The sequence below is a fragment of the Corvus hawaiiensis genome, chromosome 2 (genome assembly GCF_020740725.1).
Source record: "Corvus hawaiiensis isolate bCorHaw1 chromosome 2, bCorHaw1.pri.cur, whole genome shotgun sequence".
NCBI lineage: Eukaryota > Metazoa > Chordata > Aves > Passeriformes > Corvidae > Corvus > Corvus hawaiiensis.
This window is the reverse complement of record NC_063214.1, coordinates 9,837,291-9,864,551: the sequence shown is the minus strand read 5'-3', so window position 1 is coordinate 9,864,551 and position 27,261 is coordinate 9,837,291. Positions and strand designations below refer to the sequence as shown.

At 38.8% G+C, this 27,261-nt stretch overlaps 1 protein-coding gene across 12 annotated transcripts in view; it reads left to right on the top strand.

Annotated features, from left to right (window-relative positions):
- The window catches only part of ROBO2 (roundabout guidance receptor 2), a 1,061,828-nt gene that overhangs the window by 1,018,359 nt on the left and 16,208 nt on the right, over positions 1 to 27,261 (top strand). For 8 of the 12 annotated variants that reach the window (XM_048289014.1, XM_048289042.1, XM_048289061.1 and 5 more), the window contains 5 exons: positions 2,829 to 2,985; positions 8,937 to 9,197; positions 12,452 to 12,666; positions 22,138 to 22,320; positions 26,937 to 27,107. In XM_048289014.1, coding sequence (XP_048144971.1) covers positions 2,829 to 2,985; positions 8,937 to 9,197; positions 12,452 to 12,666; positions 22,138 to 22,320; positions 26,937 to 27,107 — 987 coding nt within the window. The remainder of the gene's footprint in view (positions 1 to 2,828; positions 2,986 to 8,936; positions 9,198 to 12,451; positions 12,667 to 22,137; positions 22,321 to 26,936; positions 27,108 to 27,261) is intronic. The other 4 variants (XM_048289068.1, XM_048289092.1, XM_048289052.1 and 1 more) reach the window with 1 other exon arrangement.

Sequence of the window (27,261 nt, the reverse complement as noted above, 5' to 3'; positions counted from 1 at the left end):
CTGAGGGGGAGAACTTCAAATTGTCTGATAATTAGAGCATCACTGGAGTCAGAGACCAGCTTTGATTACGTAGTCCCCATCAGGGTGAGCAGGGATTTGTTCCTCTCACTTCCTTGGTTAGTACTTTAAGTACTACTCATTATTCTGACTAAGTTTCTTCTCACTTACATGAATACCAAGAGAATTCCTTTCCTACTGTGGAATGGAAAATAGCTAAAACTTCAACTTGCTTTTTTGAGGCAGGGAAATTTTGTAGCTTCACTTTGCACAGATTATGTCTGTACTAGGATCAGCAGCCCAACTGGCAAATTCTTTCTCAAGGATCTGATTTGCCTAGAGATTTAAACAATATAATTGAATTTCAGTGTGAGGAGACATTGAAGCATCAAGCATTGTTGCTATGGGGAAACAAGGCTTCCGTGCATCAGTTTTCAAACACAAATCAGGCTTTTTGTTTTAGGTGTCTGTCCTACCAGTCTGACAGTGGGGTAACTGCCCATGGGGACAGAAATCTCCTGCCTGACTGTAAAATGTAGGCTGCTTTCCTACCAGCACTGACCTTGGAATCCTCTTCTGTCATTTCTTCACCTAAACAAGTCCTTTGTCTCTCTGCTTCACTCCTTCTAATATCTCCATTATCTCTAATTTCTCTTTTTGAAACCCCCAAAATCCAAGTGACGCCCATACTAGCACTCCACAAATCCAGCCTACATTTTATCAGTCTCCTAAGATTATCAAGATGCTACACGTCCAAAATCTTCCTCTCCACCTCGACTTATCTCTAAACTGAAATTGTCCTCTGCATTTTCCTTCTCTGTGTATTCCTAGTGTAAATCCTCGTGCAACACACACACACATGCACGTGCTTTTCTCCTAAAGCAGCCCCTCCTGCCTTAGTTGTTGTTGGCTCCTACTCCTGCTGACTTCTCAGAAATTTCCCCACATCCCACAAATTAAAATTAACCCACTTCCTTTGGACTGTTCACTGACCCTATTTCTAACTCTACTTCTTTTACCCTACCTGTGCTTTGAAAGCTTCATTTTCCCTCCAGAAGGTTTGAGTATTTGTTCCTCCATCTCCACTATCACTGGAGTTTCTTTTCAGTGGTCGAAATGTTCTTTCCCTTTTCAAGAAAACTGTCGTCTCTGCCAGACTACAAACGGAAGGAAGAGCCTGTTTCCATCCTAATAAAAGTAGTATCAGCTCCGTTCATAGTGAATGAGAGGATCTTGGCTGGACTTACTATAAATACTCCAAAACAAGGGAGGAAGAGCTCTGGTCTGGAATTGAGTAGTGAAAAGCAAAGTCTCGCTTGCAATGTGCTGCCAGCCAGGTCGATTAGAAGCATTGCTGGGCTTGTTGCCTGTCCCTAGCAACCACAACAGGAGGTGAAAAGAGAAGTCGTGGCTACTTCTGAGCCACAGAATCACCTTTTTCTTCCCTCTCTATTTGTTCCTGTTTTCATCCAGCTAACATTTGGAGGTAACAGAAGAAAGCTACTGTCTCACAGACAGAAAGTCCCATGATACGGGCTTGTCTCTATTGCTAGGATTGTACCTCCTTCTGTGTTTCTCCATGCCTAAAGTTAGAGCCATGGCAAAGAGGGTGTTGCCTGCCAGTGCACAGCGAGCCACCCCCCCTAAGTCAGTTGTGGTTTTCTTGATTCATTGATTCATTTTTACCTGAGGGTTTTTTTTTTTGGCTGATCCTTATGAATCAGCAAGAGATGTCAGTGGGTGAGAGGGATTAGACTGCTTTCTGCAGCAGGCCAGGGATGAGTGACAGCAGCTGGCTACCCCACTGAAAAGGCATCTGACAAACCAATCCTCCACCCAACAAGCCAAAGAGTTTGAAGGCACAACAAAACTCAAAAAAATAGATGGGTCCCTAAGCAGTCAAAGGATTTGAAATGTTGACCCATTCTTCTTCTTAATGAATTCCTGACAAGAAAAAGAAGTCATGGCAAAATAAAAGAAGCAGAGCAAGTGGGATGAGAGCTTTCTCTGTAGGATCACTCTCCCACAAGTGGAAATGTCTCAGCTGGAGAAATGGATACAAGGACAGTAAGAGAAGAGCAGAGGGTTTAACCAAAATGCATTCTCACTTCATTTCTACCTCATCCATTGGAGCTGTGTATCAGAAATAGAACCTCTTCTCCACAGTGGCACAAGATATTTGAATCCTGTGAAACAGACAGTCCTAAAACATTGCACATGACCTCCTGATCTTTTAAAGAAAAAGAACTTAGGAAATTCCTAAGTTCAACACAACCCTGCTTCTTTTGTTTTGACAAGTTACTCATGCTATTCTGGCTAAAAGATACTGAGTCTAAATGACAATTTTTTTAGATGGTGTCCTTAAATCTGTATTTTCCACAGAAAGTGATTATGCAAAACTGTGTTATAATCACACTGTATTCTAACATTTAAAATAATTCACTATGTTTTATTATAATTTTATCTAAGAATCAATTCAAGAAGTCACAAAGTACACATGAATAAATCAAGGAATATATTTCTGAGTCAGGAAAACCTGTCTTTCCTTGTTTCTGCACTTTTGGAGCAAAATTTGTGGTGCAAATGTACAGAGGTTTAAAAAGAAGTGATTTTCAGCAAATATTCAGAATATTTTCCCATTCCATTCTATTATTACTTATAACCTTGTGACAGCATTAGCACGTTGATGCTGATTCTGCTGAGATATAAATATGTCTTCTTTTTTGGGGCATGCCATCTGGAATCAGAATTCTTTCAAAGAAATGTAAATAGCTGGCTTTTTTTCCCCACATTATATCTCTAACATTTTATTTTTCTTTTTGGATTTGCAGGTGGCAAAGGAGGGAAAAAGAAGAAAAACAAAAATACTGCCAAGCCCCAGAAAAATAATGGTTCAAACTGGGCCAGTGTTCCCCTCCCACCCCCTCCTGTGCAGCCACTTCCAGGCACAGAGCTGGAGCACTATGGGGTGGATCAGCAAGAAGCAGGGTAAATTTTTTTTTTCTTTTTCTTTTGAAGAAAAAAAATCTGTGATTTGCAGAAATGGGTCCTTTTTTTTTATTTTTTTTTTTTAATTTTGCTAAGTGACGATATTATTCTGTTTTGTTTAAAAAAAAAAAAAAAAAAAGAGAGAGCGCCTTATCCTGTAGACTTATTCGAGGCTGTGGAGGAGGAATGTTTGAATAGCTCCTGGATAGTGACTGAAGGTGGAAACAGAAGTGACCTTGCTTCATCATCACGTAGGGCTTCAGTGCTTTCTCATGCTGAGAAGTATCTCACTTCACAGGTAGCGTAATTGAATTCTGTTGGGACTGCGTGCAGCTGATGGGACTCAGAGTGAGTAAGGATGACATAATCTGGTTCTTTGTATTTTTGCACTGCTTTGATGTTTAAAAATATTAGAGCCAACAGAACAAAACAAAAAAACCCCACCAAATTGGATTAATTTTTTGAAGATCAACCAATGGATAATAATCTTCTCATCGGCTTTTAGAAGAAATTTCACAGTTGAGGAAGGCATGCTAATTATAAGCTTTTTTTTGTTATTAATCAAACAACTTTCAAGTTTCTGGAACCTTCCACATATTTTTGCATAGCTCAAACTTGTTTTCAAGGACACAAAATCACACAAGAAGTGCTAAATGAGAGGAAAGAGACATTTTCTACACAGACAACAATTACAAAATGCTTTTTATAAAGTGTAATTATGTGAAATACCAGGTTATCAAACTCTGGAGGAAAATAAGAGTATATGAAAACATAGTTTACTGTGGTTAGCTCTGTTTGAGCCTTTGAGAATAATTGTTCTGTTAGGGACAAATTTCTGTCTGTTTCAATACATGGATTAATCAATATTTCCTAAGGATGAAACATTTTTGAGAATTCATTGTAATAGCTTTACTGAATAAAAGTATTTCAAGTGTTATCTCAATTGTAAGCATGAATTGATCATTACTACTTTTATAATTAAAGCTAGAAAAATTCCACATTATTTCAGTTTATACCAAGTCCTTTGACTCTTAAAATGAGCAATAAATGTGTTAGTCAGTGAAGTTCTTTTTAAAATAAAGGCTCATTCAGGCTGTATTAGAATTAGAATTTCAAAGTAATGGAAAACAAATAACCTTAATGATTGTAAGTGTTGTTTAAATCTCAAGGCAAAAAGTTCATATAATCATTTTGTTCTGTATTCTGTTATAAGAGGCTAAAATAAATTTCAAATTGTTTCACCATATAATAATTTTGTCTTTATCAGTTTATATCCTTAAGATGCATGTGCAGCCATTTCACTAAAACAATTATGCAATGGAAGGCAAACCACTTATATTTGCTTCAGAACAATGAAATAGCATAAGAGGCAAATGGAAATACGTTATAGAGAAATCCCTTGTGACACAGGACTTGACTCCTCAGTTGCATAATGCATCTGTAATTTAGCTGGAAGGAATGATGTTGGTCACCAAGACAACATTGGTTATTTAAGGAGAAGGTAATCACCAACTTCCAGGTTCACAACAATTCAGACTTAGTTTTTCCTGTGATTATGTTTTGAATTACTCTTCTCTGTTTTTTGTAATGTCCCATTAGCAGTGGTGATAGCAAGACCTTGTAATATGCATTTTACCAAACACAGAAAAAATTTGAAGGTTGGACTTAGAGTCTCAGTCTGGACCTACAGTAATTTGCAACCACCTTTGATGAAGACTGAATCTGCAATGCCCATACTTCCCCAGGATACTTCCAATACTAATGGTCCTTCTGTATCTAGGGGTTGATCTCGTTTCTGTGATTTTCAACATGCTGAAAGGGAAAGAATCATAGGCTGCGTTCCTTATGTTGCCTTTAATATGGACATATTGGGTTAGAAAAAAAAAAAAGCCACATTTTTTTAAACTGTTTCGTTCTTTTTGGTTGGTTTTGACGTACTCTATCTGTGACAAGTTCAAAGTGTTTTAATTTTAGAATTAGTTGCATGCAGATGTAATTATATTGGTAGTTACAATTGAAAAATGAACTTCCAGTCAGAAAAACGGAACACTAATAAAATTCTCACAATGTGATACAAAATGTGAATGTTTAGACCAATAAAACAAGGAAGGTGACATCTAAACAGAAACTTGTTTTTCTGTATGTCCTCCTATAACGCTTGAATTCAAGCGTAAGTTTCATTGGCATGATTATCACCAAAAAACGCCAAAAATTTGACACCTAGTTTTGCTTACTAGAGATTAAGACTAGTGGCCTTATGAGCGCTAGTGGACTTCTGAGTTGCAAAAGATAATCCACCATAGCAAGTGATATAAAAAAAGCGCCACGTAACTTAACCTGTCACAGAAAAAATACTCAGTTTTCTCGACCATCTTCTTCCCAGAGGCACTAGGATTTGCATTTGCCTCCATTTTTCCATAAACTGCAGAAGGAAAAGTGAACATTTTACTCCAACGAGCCCTGTTATATGATGTGGTGGCTTTGGGGATCTCTTAAATTCCTGTTTAACCTCAGCAAAGAGCCTGTTTGTGTCAATTAAGTTTCTCTTTTCCTATAGTATCTCCCAAATTGACATGTTCCCTTTCCCACCATTTTCAGAGTGGATGATTTTGCTTGATTTTATCTAAACGTGACAGTAAGGAAATGCTCATTTCTTACTCATTATCATTTACTTCCATTTTTCACCAGTAATATGCATGATCTTGAGCCAACCCCAGTAAAGGCAGTCTGCATACTGTTATTTGGTTATTTCTATTTCTTGCTACACCCTAAACTGGAATATTAGCTGCTGAGTGTCAGTGTATTCAATACTTGTTTTCTGTCCTTAGGGAAAGTTAAGGGAGTAGTACTTTTTACTTCAAACAGTCCTTTCTGGTGAGTTCCAGGGAGGGAAGCTTCATTTGTTGCAACTATGCATGTAATGAAACACAGTTTCATTAGAAATGTGCCCTTTATCTATCACCTTTATTTTATATTTTGAAGGAACAAATCTATCAATGTAATGAATCAGGCTCTTGAATAGTAAAAGATCACGGTAGAATAAAAGTGCTGACAATACAATAAAACTTATTAGAAAAATAGAGACTCTTGTTTGTTAACCAGCACTTATTAGGGTCTTAATTATAAAGAAATTACAATCTGAGGTCCCTAATGAAGTTAAAGCACTTAGATTTTAATAAGTGTACTTGAAAAAGTTGCATTTTCACCACATTGGATTTACTCAGAAAACAAAAAAGAACAAGGATGTGATCAGTAAGAATATTTTGGTACCAGTTTTTTCTATAACTGTAGCATTTATGTGACATATAGTTACTATGTAGTCTGTTAGGTTTGTTTTTTTCTTTTTTTTTTTTTTTTTTTCTTTGTTGTTTTTTTGATGCAGGTTAGAACTTGTGGCTTTTAGGACGCCTTGCATGAAGAACACAAAGGTTCTTGTACCTGAAATCTTGAATCTCAATGTCCTGAACTTCAGGTTTAGGCTGCTTTCCATTTCGAACAAAATCTGGGTAAAGATACGGTGCTTGTGCAGAATCTCTTCACTGAGAAATCTCTTTTACTATCAAGCTGAACATTTGGGGATTTGAAGCGAGTAGGGTCAGAAGGCAAGCACATCCAAAGCTCGTTTATTCATCACTGAAAAGTCACCAGGGAGTGTCTTTTTGCCCTGTCCCTTTTAAAGAAGAAGCCATTATAGCAAAGCGTGAGGTTGAGAGAGCAAAAGGAAGCGAGAGAACTGTTGCGCTGTACATTTTTAGCAGCGTGGGTTAGGATGGTCCCTTCAGCCTTGGGTGCAAATGTCATGAGTGAATATTGTTTGGAAAAACAAATTACAGCTGTTCATATCTTAATTGTCTGCTAAGGGTGAATATGTATCATGTAACATTTTCTTAAATCTCTGTGTTATGAAAATGGTAACGATCAACCACTCAACCTCTCCTAGAGGCCAGGTGTTGAGAAGCAGCCTTTATTTTCACTTCTGTGCACATATGTATGTTTGTATAGCTATATATGATCATATCTACATACATATATACAGAGATCTAAATTTATACCAGTGTGAATTACCAGATATGTCTTCCACGGACTTTTGGGTGATTAAGTCAGGTTGGTTTAACTATTCTGAATCTGTGCGTTTAAATACAGACTACAGACTTCTGAATAATGAAAAAGTAGTTTAGTTAATTTAAGAAATATTTGGGTTTTGCTGAAACTAAGTGTTCTGTTCATAATACAGGTTTTGCAACTTCTCCATCTCAGTGTTCCCAGCCTTTTTGTAACCTGGCTTCACACTTGAGAAAATTGACAGTAATTCATTTTTCTCTGGAAAACTGGTAAATCCTTCCTTCTAAGTCAGAAGCTTTAAAGGTGTATTTTTAAGCTGGTTTGAGAAGTTAACTGTTTAGCACAATGCATTGCCTGCCTGCACTGCAGAAAAAGGACCTTGTCAGCAGTCCTTGAAGGTGGAAAGAAGATAAAGTGTCTTATATGATGCTTGGGAAATGGCCTTTAGAGTGTGTGATGGTTTGACAGTGAAGGAGCTGTGAGAGCTTGTGGTTGTCTGGTTGCCTTTTGGAAAAAAAAAAAAAAAAAATAGCTGCGTATCCTGAGTTATTTTGGAATACACCAGGAGTTAAGAAGAAATGTGTACTGATGCTCCAGGGACTGATGCCTGACTGTTTTGAAGATGGGAAGAGTAGACAGTTGAGATTTGAGTGGTGTGATTGTCAGCAAAGCTGTGTACAACTGAAGTTGTGTTCAGATTAGGGAATTACTCTGGGGAGGTAATGCATAGGGAATGACCACAGTCACTAAGGACTGGAATGATGCCAGAATCTCTAAGGGACAGCATCCCAGGATGATAGTGTAATACAACACTGAATTGAAAGGTCCTGTGATGAGTACAGAGACCTAAAAGAATTGACTTGCTGGCAAAGCTTGCATAAGAAGTGGTAATAAAATATAAAGCTTCTGTTCCTAGCCTTGATCAGATACAGCATCACCCCTTACATCTTTGGTATAAGGCAACAAATGAACCACAAACTCCTACCAGGACACCCTTTATGTATGAAGAGAGAAGAATTTGGTATTCAAGAACACTGCTAGTGGTTAATCCTTCCATTTACATTGGGCAGGTGTGTTGAAAGTGTTCAGAAATGTAGCACTGTCTAGGTAAGTCCCAGGACAGATTGGTTAGGAGGTGGGGTGCTGGCAGGGCTGTCAACATGTGTGCTAATGTACCTTATCAGCTGGTGCTGTGACACAGCATATGCTTAGGGTCAGTGCTGCTGTGACATGAATGTATTACACATCATAGGAGATACCTGTGTGCCGAGTGGGAAGGCCAGATTTTTTGAGGGAAGTGCAGCTTTTTATTTAATCTACAAACCAGAAACAAATGGTAAATTTATAGACGGATAAAGGGGAGGATGGCAATAAGTGGATAATGTCTTGGGCTCCTGGTGTGACTCCTGGGGATGGTGCTGTGCAGGGCCAGGAGTTGGACTTGGTGATCCTTGTGGGTTCCTTTCAACTCAGCTTGCTCTGGGATTCTGTGGATAAGTGCTACTACATAAAGCTTTTAAGAATGCTGCTACTTTCATGTCTAGGTCAATATTCATTGTCCTGCATTAATGATCCTAGAAGTGAGTTAGTCCATTTTTGTTGTTGATTGTGGTGTAACATTATCTAATCACCATTAACGAATGTGATAACAGGTCAGTAATATTTTTTTTGCATATCTTGGTCAAGTTGCTTAGCTGTTGTGGGAAAAATTAAACTGACTCAGTAAGGACAACTTAAGCAATTATGGCCCTATTTTCATTAAATTTTAGAACTCACACTGTGTGCAAGGTTTCCAACTGTAGCAGGAATCCTGTATACCCTCTACACCCTCTACTGTGTGGCAGAGATGAGATCTGATATACACTAAGTTTATTTGGTTTTTATTTTAGATATGACAGTGATGGTTGGTGTCCACCTTTGCCAGTTCAAACCTACCTGCATCAGGGCATGGAGGATGAGCTTGAAGAAGATGATGATCGTGTCCCCACACCTCCTGTCCGGGGAGTAGCTTCATCTCCTGCCATCTCCTTTGGGCAACAGTCGACTGCAACCCTCACGCCTTCCCCACGAGAGGAGATGCAGCCAATGCTTCAAGCTCACCTGGATGAGTTAACAAGGGCTTACCAGTTTGATATAGCAAAGCAGACATGGTAAATGTTTGAAGGGGTCACCTGTGATCAGGGAAATGAAATAATAATAATAATAATAGCAACAATATATTTCTTTATGACATAAATACTGTGTTCAACAGCGTTTCAATTATGTTTCCAAAGTAAAATGGAAGAAGAAATAGCAAAACTCTATCTACATTGTGAAGGCCTGAGACATTAGTATGTGCTTTTTAAATCATAATACTAGGTGATATGTTAAATCTTGTCTAAAAACATGTTAAAACAATATTCCTCTGAAATTTTACACGTGTTCAGCTAAGTAGTTAACACCCACCTCCTGATAGCTTTTGTACAGTTGAGAGTACTCTCTTTTCAGGCTAGCAAAAGATGGGAATTTTTTAGGATTTTCAAAAATAATAGGATTCTAAATTCCTGATTAAAAATAATGATAGTCTCTTGAAATAGCAACGTGGCAGCTTTTACACCATGTCACATGAGAATGAAGCATTTGCATCTCTGTACTTTGAAATACCATGAGAATTTTTGATTCATAGGAAAGACCCAGGAACAACAGAAAGTTATTAGTATTTACAGAATGGATCTAGTGTTTTAGAGTGCTTTATGCCTATTTAAAGGAAGAGCAAGCAAATACCACAGTAACATTTCCTCTGCAAAACAAACAGAAGCAATCTCTTCAGGGATTGAAAAAGAACTTGTCAACTGCACCAGGCTGGGGATACGGTGAAGGTCAGTTGCTTCCTGGATGTTCCCTGAGCAGCAGTTGTCCTTTCACAGCTCTCCTACCCAGACAAAGCCCACGACTCTCGGCGGAGCAGAGCAGAGCTAGTTACTGAATGGCACTCTGCCAGCAGAGGAGCAGCCTTTCTTCTCTGGTAAATAAAGCCACGGAGTTCTTCAGCTTGAGCTCCCATAAATACATCAGGCAGGTAGGCAGGCGGTGCCAAACCAAAGCCAGCTGTTTTCCCTGGACACCGTGGAAGCCTCGGGGCTTGTCTGCAATCTGCACTCAATCAACAGGGTACCTCGGTCCCGCTGCAGCGCCGCGCTGCCAAGCACCGACCCCAGCCTGCCTGTGGGACAGACCCAAATCCCAGGCAGCAGCTAGACCTGGCCTATTGAAGGTACTGGCTTCTGAGCCAGCACACAGATGCACACCCTGCCGGCACAGGCAGTCGCTGCTGCATTTTGCAGCTGTTACCCTTCCTACGCCCTCCAAACCTCCAAACCAGTCCAGGCACAGATAATGGAGCAGGACACTGCACCAAAGCCTCGTGCAGCTGGCAGGAAAGGTCTTGCTCCCTTTTTGGAGAGATGAAAATTGATTGGGAAGTTTCATAATGTGCTTAGGATTATACAGATTTTAATGTTGCTCTTGTGTAAAGTCACAGTAATTGAGCCTGAAATGTTAAAAAAAAATAACAAGGGACATAACCTTTTTTTCATAACTTTTGGGTATTGGGCTAAATGCTGAGGGTTGCAAATAGAAGTGATTTTTATGACATGGAATTTTTTAGTGTTTTTGTGTTGTTTGGCTGGACACGTATCATGCTAGTCAAAATCAGTAGAAAGTCCCTCCATTGTTTTTACTGGAAAGGAAGATGTCTTAGTTTTCTTTTCACAAAGTTAACCTGTCCAATGTAGAGACAGGGGAAAACTAAACAGCAAAATGAGACCTGTCAGATAGGTTGCTGTGGGATTAGCAACAGAGAAATACAGAGATCAGCCAACTAGGAATTTAAGAAAGAGCCCATTAGAGATTACTGGAAAAGTACATAATCATTATGGCCTTGATCCAGCAAATCACTTAAGTGTATGCTTAACCATGAGTACATGAGAAATTGATTTCAATTGTTCTATCACAAGCTTAATATTAAACATATACTTAAGCATTTTGCTTGATTGGGATCTAATCACACTGTTTATTGAGGGTTAGTTAGCTGGTAGTGCCCTTTAGTGCTCCGGTGTTTTGAACGCTGCATAGAACACCAAAAACCTGGTGTCCAGGCAGAAAAGTATTCAATAACTGTTAATCAGAAGGAGGTTGTGTGTCAGAAAGGAAGCACTTGTTCTGGAAATTAGATTCAGAATAAGCAGTAAGTTAAAGCTAACACTGAGGTGGAGAAAGTTACCAGTGGTACGTAACATTTACCATGACATTCTCATATCTGATAGATTTACATTATGAAAATAAAAAAAAGAAAGGCTCATTGAATTAAGAGAATTCATTCATGTAGGCAATAATACAGCACGGGTTTTCACTGAAAATGTATTAGAGCTGGGAGCCAAACAGGTGACAATTGTAATTCTTTCAGTTTTACTTATGTCCAAGCAAAAGACTGGCAGAATCCTGGGTTCCATCCAGAGTGCTGCCGATTCAAATCAGGTCATGGCACCTCATGTACAGCCACCCAAGGATTCCCACGTGCCTCTGTTAGCAATTTCAAGCATGGTACATGCTCTTGTACCAAGGCCAGTCCTGCCTGGCTCCCCTGGCACAGCTTTCTGTGTACCTGTTGTGCTGTGGGGAATGCTGCTTTGAAAGCTGATGGTGTTCTTTTCTCTCGGAGACCAGGAACATCAAACTCCGAATGCCATGCTTGCCTTTGGCCATTTAGCTATCCTGTGGGTGCTTTTTTGTCTTCTTTTTTCCTTTTTCTTTTTTGAATGTGATTGCTGCATGCAGTAATTTCACACATGCATGCCCTAATACTGCTGCAATTAAATCAATTAAACTTCTTGGAATAAAGCAAAATGAAAAGGCCTCACTGATTATGCGTTCATTGGACTTGAAAATTTCTTCTGTCCTACTGGCCATTTCCTCTTCTTTAGGGTGACTTTTGCTTCAGGCACTGCATCTGTTTAAGTGGAAGGAGTGAGATTTAACTTTGGTTCAATGTGTGATTTGCAAGGGGGAATATTGGGAGAGACACTTACGTGCTAGGCTGGGATTCAGAATTGTGCTTTTCCATGGGTTTCCTACCTGATTTATGTAGCTTCTGTGCCCATTGCTCTTCATCTATGAGAAGATAATCCTGACCTTCCCCATCCTAGAGGATTTTATCTTCATTATTTTTATTTAAGACTGGAAAGTGTTCAGGCGCTCTGGTATTAGAAGCTGAGGTGAATAACTGAACTGACTTTTCTTGAGTTTGACCTAACCAAGCACGTTTTGTAAATCAAAACTTCAGGACTTGTTGAAAGGCTTGTGTTTTATTGACCATGGGCTGCAAAGCCTCATCCATTCTGATAACTTTTCCTGTTTGTTTGTGTAGGCACATCCAAAGCAATACACAACCTCCTCAGGCTCCAGTTCCTCCCCTAGGATACGTATCTGGAAACCTTATTTCAGATTTGGAAACAGATGTTCCAGATGATGATGATGATGAGGATGATATGGAAGAAGAAACTGTAGAAATCAGTAGGCCACTAAGAGGTCTAGAGCATACTCCAGGCTCCAGTATGGACAATCTAGACAGCTCTGTGACAGGTAACCAAACACAGTGACACCAACTTGTTCCTACCAGTAAAATACATCACCATTTGGACACTTTCTAAGTGAAAATTTATTCCACTTGATTTCTGTAACATTTAAAATGTGTTAATACTAAACACTAAAGTTAAAGAAGGATTTGGAAATACTTTGCTTTGCTGCAAAATGATAAGAGAATTCATGAATTTTAAAAAGCTTTAAAGACTTGAAAGAAAATTCAGTTATATCCTAGCTTTCATGAAAGGTTCATTCTACTAGAAAAGCAAGGCAGTTACATAAAAAGGAGGGGGAAGACCTCAGCTTAGCAATATATATTTCATAAATCAGGAGCAGCATAAAAATGCTATCTTAAAGCACTTTTAGATATTTTGCTGGGTAAATGCTTTCCCAGATGAACACAAGGAAGTTAAAAGACTTCAGAGTAAGTGTAGTTAGATCAGCACAATGTTTATTTCTAGAGTAAATACAACATTTATGTAGGAAAATATGTATTTTGAACCTACTTTATATTGCTGAATTTGGTAATTGTTCCCTTTTAGAAAATCCGTTTAATAATTCTGACCCTCCTTCCCTCACTTCTTCTTGTCCTTTGCATGCCTTGGAAAGCTACAGCATCATCAAAGGGGACCTAGAAAGGCCTGCTATAAACTAATGCACAGAATCTGAATGAATTAAATTGCTGGTGGTGAAATGTAGGCAGTGAAAGATGCTGTTTTTTAAAAACACAGATTTTATATGGAAGTAATGTACTTTTGGTAAGCATCAGTGTCCTTCTTTTTAGGTTGAACCTGGGCCTCTGTATAATGTACTGTGTCCATAATGTGCAGGTGTGCTGGAGACCCAAATATCCTCAATGTCACAGTGGTAGTGGGTGCTGCTTCAGGTTTTGATCTCAGCAGATGAACCCTGATTGTTGGTTTTACCTTAAGGGAGACTTGGTCAGAACAACTTCCTACCATGGCACCACTGAATTCCATCTTTGTCCGGACCTCTGAAATTCCAAGGCTTCTGCACCCACACTGAAAGGTTGCTATTCTGAAAACGCTGTGAGAATATGACAGTGGTGGAGCATCAATACCTATAATTTTCTTCCTTTTCCTTTGCTGAATGAAATAGTGTGTAGCTTAATCCCACTTTCCAGGTTTTCCTTCACCCTAGAGCCAGACTGCTTGCCAATCTAATTAAGATTTAAGAATTGCATCTCTGCTGCTGCCATTTGAAATCCAGATGCAACTGAAGGCCATAGAGTTAAAGTTTAAATCCCTGAATTGAGAAGGTTAACTTATTAGTGCATGAATATGTTAACTCACTTTGCTTGAATTTCTAGTGTAATCTCCTTCAGGCAATAATTCTGCATATTTTTGCGTATCTCACTAATGGCTCAGCAGCCTTTCTGTTAGCAATTCACTACAAGTTTTGCACTGGTAAAACAGCAATAAATAAATAAATTTTTAAAAAACAGCCTGGTATAAGTTTTTCATTTGGTATATATTAATATGCCAATGCTTACATATCAGTAAATCAGAAAATTAATGTTTCCACATTTGCATCTTCACCTAATAGTTTGGACCACCCTCCCTAGAACAAATAAGAAATAGTTGTATTCCTGCTCCAACTAGAAACTTTAGTGCTTACTACAATTCATACTTTTATGAATAACCTTCAAGCTTCTTACAATATTTATAAATCTTCTTCCATTTTTGGAGTGTTAAATATCTAATTACTGGAGTGTTAAAAGCTTCCCGATATTTTGGAAGAAATTGGTCAGAACTTGATAATGTAGGCTGGGAGTGTACTTAAGTTGATCTAAATATACTCCCACTCATCACCACCACTAACTTCATGTGGCCTCATCAAGCTGAAAATTAAAGTTTTTCATTTTCTTTTTCTTGTTTAATTACTAGCTCTGGTTCACGTGACAAGGTGTGTGCTGGCACTGCAGGAAGGGAATGTGCAGCTGGAAAGGAAGCAAAATTATAGACTGCCCCTATAGCATAAAGCCAACATTTAGACTGACTTAATTAAGGAACAACAGCCTTACAGAAGTGCACCCAGAGTGTTAGTCTAAAGGGTCTGTAAGATGGCAAAATCTCCAAATAACAAAACTATTCTGTTTTCCTCAATTGCTGTATGGGTAAAACCTTGACTTTAGGAGATCTTGTTTTGGGCTTGTTTTGGGCTTGTTTTTTTCTAAGGGTGGAAAGAAATTGCCTATTATACTTGGGCAATTTTTTTTTCAAAAGAGAATTTTAATTTTTGTTTATCTGTTTCTGTTAACTCTTCTAGGCTGTGCTTGTTGGTTTTAAGGGGTGTATAGCAAATTGCTTCAGTTGTTCCCAAGCTGTTTCTCATTCTTCAATTTGATTGCTTTTAAAGTACTGTAGAACAACTAAATCGTTCTTTCTTGTGCTGAGAATATATAAGCTGCTTCTTTTCACAGAGCCTTTGGTGACTTCAACCAGCATTTTGCTAGGAATTTATAGATCACGTTTTCACTTCTCTAAATGTATTTGAAAATGGAGGCAAATGAGAACAGCTGACCCAGATGAAGCAATATTTCTGTTCATTCTGAAGTGCCCTGGGAGTTCAGTGTTTGTGAGAAATCTAAATTGACATCCCTTGGTCCAGACTTCCTCCAAACAGTTGCTGTGGAGGGAGCAGGGTGAGGTTCCTCACCCTGTAGTGTTAGCATGCCTCAGCAATGCCTCAAAGATACCCACTCTTGGACTGAAATGGGGCTTTGTTCTTTATGGCTGAGCTGAGAACAAGGATTTCCTGCAGTGCCAAATGTGGGATTCTCTGAGGGGAAGCACTGGCACTGCATGAGCCAAAGCACAAACTGCTGAATCCCTCTGACACCACAGTGCTGCTCCTTTAAACTGTTTAAAAGTCAAGTTGTCTTCCAGGCCCTTGAGTTTTAGTCACAGCTAACTGAAGATTCAGACAAGGATTTAATCTGCACTATTAAGCTTTTCTCTTTGCAGGTGGCAGAGACATAATGTTGATGTGTATAATAAAGTGAAACAAAAGGAGGAGCGCACAGGAACTGTATCTTAACATTCTCCAGATATCACAAAGAGAACTTAGAGAGGGAGATTTGGATTTGAGAGCTTGTGGGTTGTAATATGAAATTAAATCCAAGGTTTTGCTTGGATTTGCTTTCATTCCCAGTATGGTTTGTTAGGATACTGAGTCACTGAATCTGCTTTGAAAAATAATAGAAAGAAAGAACCAAAACACACTGGTAAAACTTTTGCTCACTTGACTTTTAATTCATAATTATTTAGGGTTATTTTTTGCTCTCAGAGACACATTGAAATATTTTTTTTCTTTCTCTTATGTTTAATGTTTGCTTTTATAATAAATTGCTGTGCAGAGTTGTGGCATGGATGGCCACAAAGAGTCTGTTATGTTTTTCTACTTTAACAGACTTAATTAACTGCATATGATGACTGTAGAAGAAATTAATTTGCTTCTCACTGAAATCAGTAAGAAAAAACCTAGGGTTTTTCAGGTCAAAGTATTATGGTTTGGGGGTTTTCTTTGCCCTGTCCTTATCTCCTCCTCCTGCAGCACCAGTGCAGCTGGTAGTGAGAGCTGTGTATCTTCAGTCCTGGTGCATTTTGACTGAGGGAAGAATTTGACTCATTAACTAGCACGGAAATTAGAACAAGGCCTCTTCTACCTAACTGATACAAATGGATATAAACAGAGAGATATTCTTGCAATCAGTGCCACAGCAAATGGATTGCAATTTTTTTTTTCAATAGAATTATATAGATCTAAATTATAAAAATCTCTGTAGATTGTGTAGCTCAGCAAGGAAGAATATCCCTTATCTGACATGTTTTGGTCTTGATTAAAAGACTCACTGATCACTGTCTGTATGGAAAAAGTTGTTCATTCACTGTGTCTGAGCACAAATGGAATAATTCTTGAAAACTGCACAATATCATTTTCATGAGCCATTTTTTACCACGGCAGAGCTCAATATTTATATTGATTTGCTTAGGGATACCTATTGCAAAAGATTCTATTTTATAAGCAGTTAGACAGATTGCATTTAATAGGAAGAATGTGTTTCATGGATTAAATATGTGCTCAGAAAATAGGAAACTGCTACTTTTTGTATCTCATAAAAATGGTAATGCAACAATTAGCAGGGTCATATTATAAAGCACAGACTTTACTCTAGCTTAATGGATCTAGGGATATGCATTCATCAGCAACGATAGATTTAGCATAAAATGACATGTAAATGAATTGATGACTGATCATAAATTAATTTTAGTGCTGAAGAAGTAATAGAGACACAGCAAGATGCCACTTTATCATAGTATTTTACTGCTCAGCAACATTTGAGCAACTACTTAATGTTCTGTGTGCATTTCTTTTCTAACAGCTTGAATAAATTTGAGATTTTTTTGTGCCTTTCAGCAATATGGAAACCAAAAAAATCTAGAAAGATGGAATGCAAACAGAAATAAATTGAGCTAAGTGACATAAATTCATTTTTCATTAGATGTTTATGAAGGTCATTAATTATCATTGGACCTGTGAAGTGCCAAATATCTACGTATGGTTTTTACCTCCCTTTTTTTTAGTGTTTTCTGCCCAGAAATAAAATATTTAAAACTTAAGGGTTTATTCCAGGTGTATACATTTAAATATATGGATATTTATGGTGGAGGAAAGTACAAAACAAAGTCTAGTTTTTGGAAATGTGATCATATTTATATTCTGCATTCAAACACTTCTGTTATTCTTTCTTATTTTGATGGTACAATGACTATTGCCCCTTCTATTCCATCACTTCCACCAAAATCAGTGGGCATTCTTGCTGTGCAATCATGACAGTGGTCAGACATACCCAAGAGAAGGATAGTATCTTTCTCCTGTACAAAGGCTAAAAGAATTCTGTAACTGGTTTCAACTGAAGTAGCATCAGTCCCCAAGGACATCACCCACACTTCACAAACCTAAGCAGTCTATCCCTGTTCCATTAAAAAACTGCAGAGGAGCAGGGGCTTTATATTAATACGTGTTGGATGGTCTTGTAAAGGAAAACACATGAGGTAAGCACATAGAGGTTGTTAGATGCAGGAAGGTATCTAATGGAATTCTCAGAAGTGTCAGGTTTGTTGTGAGCAGCATTTATTTCATAGGTGCATTAGACTTTTTTTATTATTATTTTTAAGTAAAGCAACAGTACACTTTACAAAGAAGAAGAGCATTTTTATTGCCAGCAAAATGCCACTAAAAGCAGTAGCATGCAGTTTGCTGGGAGCTGGCACCTCTGTTCCCCTCACCTTTCCCTGAGAGCAGAGAAGCTTTCTGTTTGCATTAGCACCAAGAGATATTTTATGGAGCAAGGAAACAGAGTTCAACTTTTCACAGAGCTGATTTTGTTCTGCATAAAGCATTTACTGCTGCTGTCAGCAAGAGTAAAATTTACAGTTGCCAGAAAGCGTAAAAACTCAAATGTGCTCTTGGAAAAAACATAGTGAGCTGCATGTAAAGGAGACACTAAAAGCCAGTTTCATCCCATTTCAAAATGCACAGTTGATCTGAAAGGAACGTCAGCATCTCTTATTCTGCCTTTATTCAGAGCAAAACAAATGTGCATCTGATTTGGAAAGCAAGAGGCCAGTGGATGCCTTTAAACAAGCAGTCACCACGTGTGCTATGTTAACACAGCTGTGTGGTGGCCTGAGGTGCCCGGGCTGGGCTCCAGCACTCCCATGCCTTCTGGGCAATGTCTACACCTCTGCAGGTCAGAGCAAAATGGGATTTACTGCTGCAGGTTTTGGTGGGGAAAAGCAATTGTTTATGCAGTGAAACTGAATAGCTCAGGAATCAGTAGAAATAATGTAGAGATTTTGCCTTTAGCTCCCTGGTCACACACAGCTGTGGGTGCTGAATGTGTCTCAGGGTATCTTGCTGACTTCAGCAGTTACAAAAAGTTTCTATATAAAAAGTTGCTGCCAGCAACCAGAAATAACATAGAATGGTTTGGACTAGAAGGGGCTTTTAAAGGTCATCTGGTTCCAACCCCCCTGCCATGGACAGGGGCACTTTCTACTTGACCAGGTTGCTCAGAGCCCCATCCAGCCTGGCCTTGAACACTCCCAGGTTTGAGACATCCACAACTTCTCTGGGCAGCCTGTTCCAGTGCCTCACCACCTTCACAGGAGAGAATTTCTTCCTTATACATAAGCTAAACCTTCTCTCAGTTTGAAAATATTTCTTCTTGTCCTGTCACTACAGGCCTTATCAGAAAAGCCTCTTTCTGTCTTTGTTATAACCCTCCATTGTATATTGAAATGCTGCAGGAAGATCTCCCCAGAGCCCTCTCTTCTCCAGGATGAACAACCCCAGTTGTCCCAGCCTGTCTTCACAGAAAAGGGGTTCCAGCACTCTAATCATTGTTGTGGCTCCTCTCTGGACACACTTGGACAGGTCCATGTCTGCCTTGTGCCCCAGACCTCAGAACTGGATGCAGAACTCCAGGTGGAGCCATGACATCCCAGTAAAACTCATGTCCCTGCGAGAACAGAGCTATGCTTCCAGACTGACAGGTCCCTCCTAGAACAGCTGCTGGAGGAGAGGGGAAGAAGGAATGATCCATAGCCAGAGCACACTGTTCCTAGACTTGCTAACACTTCCTGCCTGTGGGAATGTGGAGGAGTATAAGAACAGAGATTTTTGTAGTACTAGCCTAGAAAACTGGCAGTCTGATAATAAAAATGTAGGTAGTTTTAGAAAAACTGGCATGTCTGTGAGAGTGTAGAACAATAGCTGTATTCACACACTATGTGCTTTTGCAGATTTTCAGTATATTTCATACCTAAAATGAGGTTTATTTTTTTTTTACTGACTAACAGAGCAAATGAAAAACAGCTACTACACATACCCTGAAAATGTCCCACCCAAATTACCATGTGCACTGTATGTTGTGTAACAGCTGTGGTTAGCAAATGGGCAGAGCACTGTGAGCAAGTGGAAATTAAAAGTTCTTCTAAAACATCCACAGTCTCATGGACTATGATACTGAAAACAAAAAGTGCTCTGTACAGTATATGGTTTTATATGTCTCTACACAGACAATAGAATATATGTCTATGAACAGAAAACCCTTGGGCCCTGAAATTAATGGCACATGTGTTAAATTTTAGCATCTAAGTATCATCCTTTGATATCTGTAGCTCTAGTTATATTTTTGTGTTTCAGCTTGTGCTCACATATTTTGTGGAATGTGTGTATAAGTGATGTTTGAAAATGTCCTCAGTTATAGCATTTCATTTTCTTACATCTTCATGAAGTGTTTTATCTGTAGTATCTCTTTTCATACATCATCAATAACTGTTGCTAAGTGTCTTTGCTCTCCATTCGCTATGATGTCCTATCACACTTTGACTGTTAGTTCAGAAACTATCCTCTCAGAGGAAATTCAGTTTTAGCTTTCCCTTGCTGTTATCTGGGCTCCCTTACATCTGTCTGCATCAGGTCGAGTCTGTTTGGAAAATAACAATTTTATGTGTGCTTTTGGCAAGCAGAATCAAACTCTGTCACTCTCTGTTGCACTTAACTCACTTTCTGCCTGTCAGACCTCCACAGACCTCTTTGGTTTCTTTTCCTGTGTCTGAGGAGTGCACAGGTTTTTGTTATTATAGCCTGCCACTTCTCTGACATTCAAAGGTTTGGTCACTGCAGCATCACAAAATAATCTATTGTTCTTGGGCTTTGTGGTGCAGCGTGCTACTGAATTCCAGGATTCATTTATTGTATTCATGAGCCATTTTTGCAGGACATTTTTAATATTTGACACCACCATTAGTTAATTAGCCTATCAATTCACCAATAAGCAGGTCATTATTGATTTACTACTTAACAATTTTAAACACAGCAATGCTTTCTTGGACATGGATTAGGAAAAGGCTACTGTACTGCTACGCATTTTATGTACATTTACAGAAATTCAGCTCTGCTGACTTAGTAAAAGTCAGGGCCATGATGCATCCCTCCTCTCCTGTCTTCATGTCTTTGAAAACCAGTTCTGTGCTCATTCACACAGGTTCACTGGGCTTTTTTTTTTTTTTTTCCTCAGAATATAAATGCTGTTAAAAAGCACATTTCAGGTATTTCGGTGTGGGGGTGGTGCCTGTACTATCTCAGAACAGCACGCTGTGTCTACACAGCACCATGCAATGCCATGCAGCAGCTCAGGTCCCAAAGCAGTCTGGTTGCTCTGCACCTCACCTGGACTTGGTAGTTCATTAGCAGGGCTGCCCTGTTCCTGGAGAAAAGTACTTGCTGCTGGCTCTTCCTTTTGCCTCCCGCTCCACTGCACAGTGCGGAATGACCCTGGGACATTTTAGAAGTACAGAACGCCACTATCTCCATCTGAAACCCTGAAAGAAACAGAATTACAGTATTTGGGAAAAAAAAATTTAATTGAGTGATAGCTTTTGAAACTGCCATGCTGGGTAACTGATTGATGCTTGATTCATGCATCAGAAAAAATAATAAAAAAAAGAAAAGCGAGTAAGATTAATCCTTCCTTCTCTATTGCTCTATATTTCAGTTATGTCAAGATTTCTATATTCCTTTCATGTGGTTTTTCTGGTATCTAGTTTTCTGACTGCATTTTTATGATGTTGTTATCACTTTCCTCTCCTGCAGTGGTGGTAATCAATCCATTGTTAGAAGGTACCATGGGACCAACACTGGTCTAGTGACTGACTCAGTATTAAATTTGAGCATATATTTGCTCTGCTCTTGAATCCTAATTATTTCAAACCTTTTAAAAAAAAGTTATTTTAATCCACTGGAATGAACTACTTTGGATCAGCTGTTTTCAGGCCATTAAAACTGCTCATTTACTTTAAGGTTTTGATTGACAAAATTACATGGTTCCAGTCTTGTTCAGAATAGCTCTTGAAGCCCAGGTCTGACTTTAGCCATATCTACCGAGACTTACACATGTGCAGTCCAAAATTAAGACTCGGTTTGGCAAATATCAAACTAGATACTGATTTGTAACAAGCCAAGTAAAACAAACATAGTAAAAACAGTCACACTGAATTCAATCACAGGAAAAATCCATTAATTTTAAAAAAATTTTACTGTGGAACCTTTGCATGTGTAAAGAACATGTGTTATTTTGTTTCCAGGACCATTATTTTGTTTCCAGGCTACATGGAGCAAACTAGGAATGAGATCCCACCTAGCACTGATAGTACTCTGTTGTACCAAACTCTGTCAGATAAACTTTGGGGTTTGTGTTGTTAAAGGACACAATAACTGGGTCTTTAAGCTTTAGATGAATATTGCTGTTTCGTACCAAGCTCTGTCAAATGAATTTGGGGTTTCCTGTTAAGAAAGGACATATTAAGTGGGTCTTTAAGCTTTAGATGAACAAAGAATATCAATGTGCACCACTCACTAGCCCCCTACATTTGTTTTTAGGTTCAATGGTAAATGGATGGGGTTCTGCGTCTGATGAGGACCGTAACTTTTCTAGTCATAGATCTAGTGTAGGTAGCTCCTCAGATGACTCGATCTTTACCAGCGGCACTTTTGCACAAGCACTGGTTGCAGCAGCAGATAAAGCTGGGTTTAGGCTGGATGGAACCAGCCTGACAAGAACAGGTTTGTAGACTCAAAGTTGATGCTTTCTGCATGAAGGGTGTCTCTGCCTATCCTTCTCTCAGTGAACCTGCGTCTCACACTTGTCTAACATGCATGGAATAAGGTGGATGGAGATACTCTTACTGGTGTATTTTAAATGAAACCTTGCATTATGTTTCATTTTTAGAGATTTGAAGTAGTGAATAGCACAAGCTTTTAATCTGCACTTCGGTCTGCTGCGGTTCCCCTCAGTGCTGACTCTGCTGTAGATTTACTGACATATGCTCATTTAATATTTCGGTGAAGAGATTGCTAATTCTGCCTTGCAGCCTTTGATGATTTCATTTTCTGAATAATCTCCTCACAATCATTCACATTTCCAGTGATGAACATCATCTTTAAACTATTATCTCCATCCCTGCTCTTCTGTTGCATTTCTTGCAAAAGTGTGTTTTTCTCCAAAGTTTTTCTAAGCATGGGGTGACTTGGTGTGCTTTTATTGTTAACAATACAAACTGTTTAAAGCTGTGTTAATAGCTGATTTAAAAAATAATTAATTCAATAAGTTAATATATTTTGATAACATTTAATTTTGGTTATGCCAACTGAATCTGCCAAGTAAAATGTAACAAAGGTAAAGTGGATATTGCATTTGAAAACAGCCAATCTTCTGAAATTAATTAAGGAAAACTAAATATATTTTAGCTCTTATTTTTAAAGCTCCATATGTTTTATTTCTATTAAAAATAAAAAGAAAAATTATCTTTGAATATTCTGTTAAAAAAAGAATAAATTTACATTTTCTTAGTCTTGTCAAAATGGCAACAATAACTAATTATTTAAATCCACAAATCTATTAGCAAAGTATGAACTTGGGTCATTCTTTGTTATGCTTCCTCAGCTGATTCCTAGTGATAGGTCCCATAATACTCCTCACATTTAAATTTTTTAGACTACTAGTCTGGTATGAAGTCTCTCCTTCATGTGCACTTAGGAGAAATATCTCACCTGTTGGGGGCTGAGTACTGTAGGCTTTCTGCATGCAATAACTTCATGGCAAGCACTGCCTTTTAGGAACGTTAGGAATAAAGGAAAGAGTTGATGGCAAAGTCCTAAGATCCAGCTTTTCTCAAATCACTGGGACTTTTGCCTTTGGTCGGACATAGTCATAGTCATCAATCCTTAAAAGATTGATATTTCACCATAGCTGAAGCCCTCAATTGTTTCCTTATATTAATGGAAAATTGAGTAAATCTGTCTTATCATTTAAAAAAAAACCTAAAGAAAGAAAGCAAAACAAAAGAAAACTCATGTAGACCTTGACTTATCTACTGCAGAAACATTTGGCCAAACTATGACTTAAAAGATACTGTTTTCCTTGAATAGTCTCACCGGTTCTGAATGAAAGGAGCAAATCCTTTCCATCCTTTTCTTTGGTGGTATTTGCTCCAGTAAAAGCTAATGCAAAGATTCACCCAAAGTTACTGTCACTTGTATCAAACGTTTGAGAAGTGCAGTTTCTGCCACCTACTCATAACAGAAGTAAATGGACACAAAAACACAGACACTTATAATAAATACGATTTTTTTTTATACCTATGTGAATGGAAAATACAAGGGAAGGATGAGAGCCCCCTAGTCAGTTGTATTTTCCTAGCTTAATTAGGTTACAAATGCACGTAAAGTGAGTATGTGTGTAACTCCTCAGACAGACCATTAGAGTACAGGGTGCAAAAAAGGATCCAGCAGTTGTGGTAGAGACTTTATGATTATTACCCTGTTATTCTCTTAATGATCCAGCAGGCAAAATGGAAATAAAATAAAAACCCACATGCAAACAAACAGCCCTCCCTTCTTTTCCTCACAGAAACCTCAGCAAATGGAAGCACTCCCCCTGCTCACTGCAGTGTCATTAGGATGTGTCACCTTGCAGGGCAGGGTGGCTCGGTCCGACATCCCTGTTACAGCCCCGCTGCCCCACAGCAGCCCCCCAGAGTGCAACACGGTGTCTGGCAGTGCAGAAGCAGCAGTGTTATCCTGTCCATTGCTCTGAAGGGAGCCTGAAGGTCCTGACTCTTTATTCCTCTGCAGTCTGGACAGTTATTTTCACCCATTTAGAGCAGCTGTGAAGTATTCTCAGCGGTAGATACTAAAGGAGATGTCCAGCTTGATAGCCTCACATGGGAATGTTTGATTGCCAAGCATAAGAGGCACTGGTGAATCCAGATGCAATGTGTCTCTCCTGCCAGACACTTTGATTCCAGTTTCCAGAAGCCATCATGTGATTTGCCATGAAGTTCAAACAGCTTTCCTTTTTAACACCCTTGGGAAATTAAATCAAGAATTAGTGGATTCATGCTTGTCTCCACTTAAACACACTAAATCTGCTACAGAAAGTCTGACACTGCTCAGCAGTTCTTACTGGAAAGGCTGCATACAAATACAAGATGCTGTAATCAGTTATTAAGTGCATTGAAAAATGTGTTATGGGAGTCTGCGCATCATTTGTGTTTGCCCCATGTGAGATTTAGGTCAGTGCTATTTCTTTTGCCTCATTTTCATGAAGGGATAAAAGAGAATGTTTGGTGCCTTTTTCTTCTTAAAACCAGCATTCTGAATGAATAATCACATTGCTTTAGTCAAAAGAATAAGTGAAGAATCTGCGTCCTGCACTCACTAGTTGCACTTGCATGTTGTGAATTTATTTTTGCAAAACATCTGTGCAACGTGCTAAGCGCTGGGATGGAATTTCAGGCTCACATCTGAATTTCTCTGCATTAGTAGTCTTTTTTTTATTTTTATTTTTAAATGAAATTTTAATATTTTGTCTATGTTCATCTGTTGTGTTATCCTTATCCATGAAACAAGGGCTTGATCACTTGTCTTTGTCTGGCTGCAGCTGTGCCAGCTATAGAGGTTAATGTTCCCAAAAGCTTATTCCTGCTTTCTCCCAGCTCCAGAATTAGCTGCTTAGGCGGGTGTGCTGTAACCCAATTTCAGTTATAATGAGCTAGGTTGGCAAAGGCATTGTTTTCAGACTATATATATGTTCATTTGGGCTTTTTTTTTGGTTTTTGGGTTTTTTTGTAGAGGAGGGTTAGGGAATGTCCAAATGAGGGGTTCAAACGTGGTAACCTCTGATAGCTGGCAGAGATGTGCAGCTGGGGACAAGCCTGCCTGAGAGCAGGGCACAGCAGTCCGAAGGTAGAAGATCAAACCTGAGACAGTCACGAAATCTCTGAAGTCAAATAGTGAAATATTATCCTAACATGTATGTGCTAATGTGAAACATGTTAGAGAGATTACAGCTACTTTTTCACTTTGCCCTCTTGGCACTGAGAATATTTCAAATGGGATGCTGAGCTGCATATTACTCCCAATTAAGCTTTTCTAGTTCAGGTAATATGTGACAGCATGTTGGAAGTAAGCACATCTGTTGGAAGGTTTTACTAGAAAATATAACTCACTGCAGGGTCGACCATGGTCTAAGTTAACCAGAGGATAAAAAAACCTCCTTACTATCATGGGCCCAGTTGACCAAAACAATAGCAAACACCCATTTTGCCACTTTCTATCAACTGTTAACTCCATTTGGGCCTAGAGCAGCACTGAAAGAGCTGAAGTTCTGACGGGTTTATGCATTTTCCCTTGCAGATAGCATTAAAACATATAAGAATTTTAGTTACTAATTCTAAATGAGTTAAGAAGTTAACATCTCCAAAATTTGGCAAGAATGACATACACATGAACAAAAGAAAGTAAAAGATGGTGATTTTTAGTTTTCATCAGTTATCATTAAACATTAAGTCTAGTTAAGTTAACAGAGTAAAAATATCAGAACAAGAGGAAGCAAATGTAGTAAATGAACTGTGCTCTTTACATTCTGAGGCTTTTAATCATCTGTTCCATACAACAGCATCACAGATACTTCTTTAAGAGAAATCATGTAGCTTGAATAGTGTATATATATATATATATATATATACACACACACACACACACAACATATATAAATCTGAGGTCAGAATATATATTTTTAACAAATAAAGGTTCTGAAAATTAACTGGAAAATTTTAGCATTCAAATATACCCCCATTTTTATTTCTTGAGAAGAGAGAGCCCTTAAGTATACAGACCTACACTGCTACATAGCTTGCAAAATCAGTTATGTTTATCTCGCTGGAGTTACTCCAGATATACAGTGCATATGGGAGCCCCTAAAATGAGAATCTGGCTCAGCAAACATGAAAGTGGAAGGCAGGAGGAGATAAATTTGATATGATTGCAGAACTGTTTTCTTTCCCTGTTCAAGGCTGAGGAGTTGTTATGACACATCTGTTCAGCACACAGAGCAGGTAGGAGTTACATGGCATACAGTAGTTCTATCACAACAGATGGAATAATTTTAATTATAAAAGTTAAAGACAAAAGAATGCCAAGTTTCTCTACTTAACTTTTTGTGGTGTGTCTTAAAGCAGCTGCTATCAGTGGGTACCTTGAGGGGACACTTGCCTGCCTCTGAGAATTAGACCTGATTTAATGTTTCAGAGCAGACATTAGCAGAACAGCCCATTTCAAGGCAGTAACATTTTTTCATCTGGTTTCTCTTTTTTTTTTTTTTTTTTTTTCTTCTTTAGGCAAAGCATATACTTCCTCTCAGAGACCTCGGCCAGGCAGTCCTTTTTCTACTGACAGCAGCACCAGTGCAGCTGTCAATCAGGGTCAGAGGCCGAGGCCCACGAAAAAACACAAGGGCGGACGTTTGGAGCAGCCCCCTTTGCCTCATCGCCGGGAGGGAATCACGGACGGTGAGTGTCGGGCAGGAAAACCTGCAACAGGCAGGTGTGCACAGCAGGAGAAGGCAGAGCCACCTTCTCAGGAGTAGTGGTTACAGTCAATTAATGCTTTGGTGGAGTGGGGTCCCCAGGTTGGCACATGAGCAATATCGCAGCTCTAGCAGTG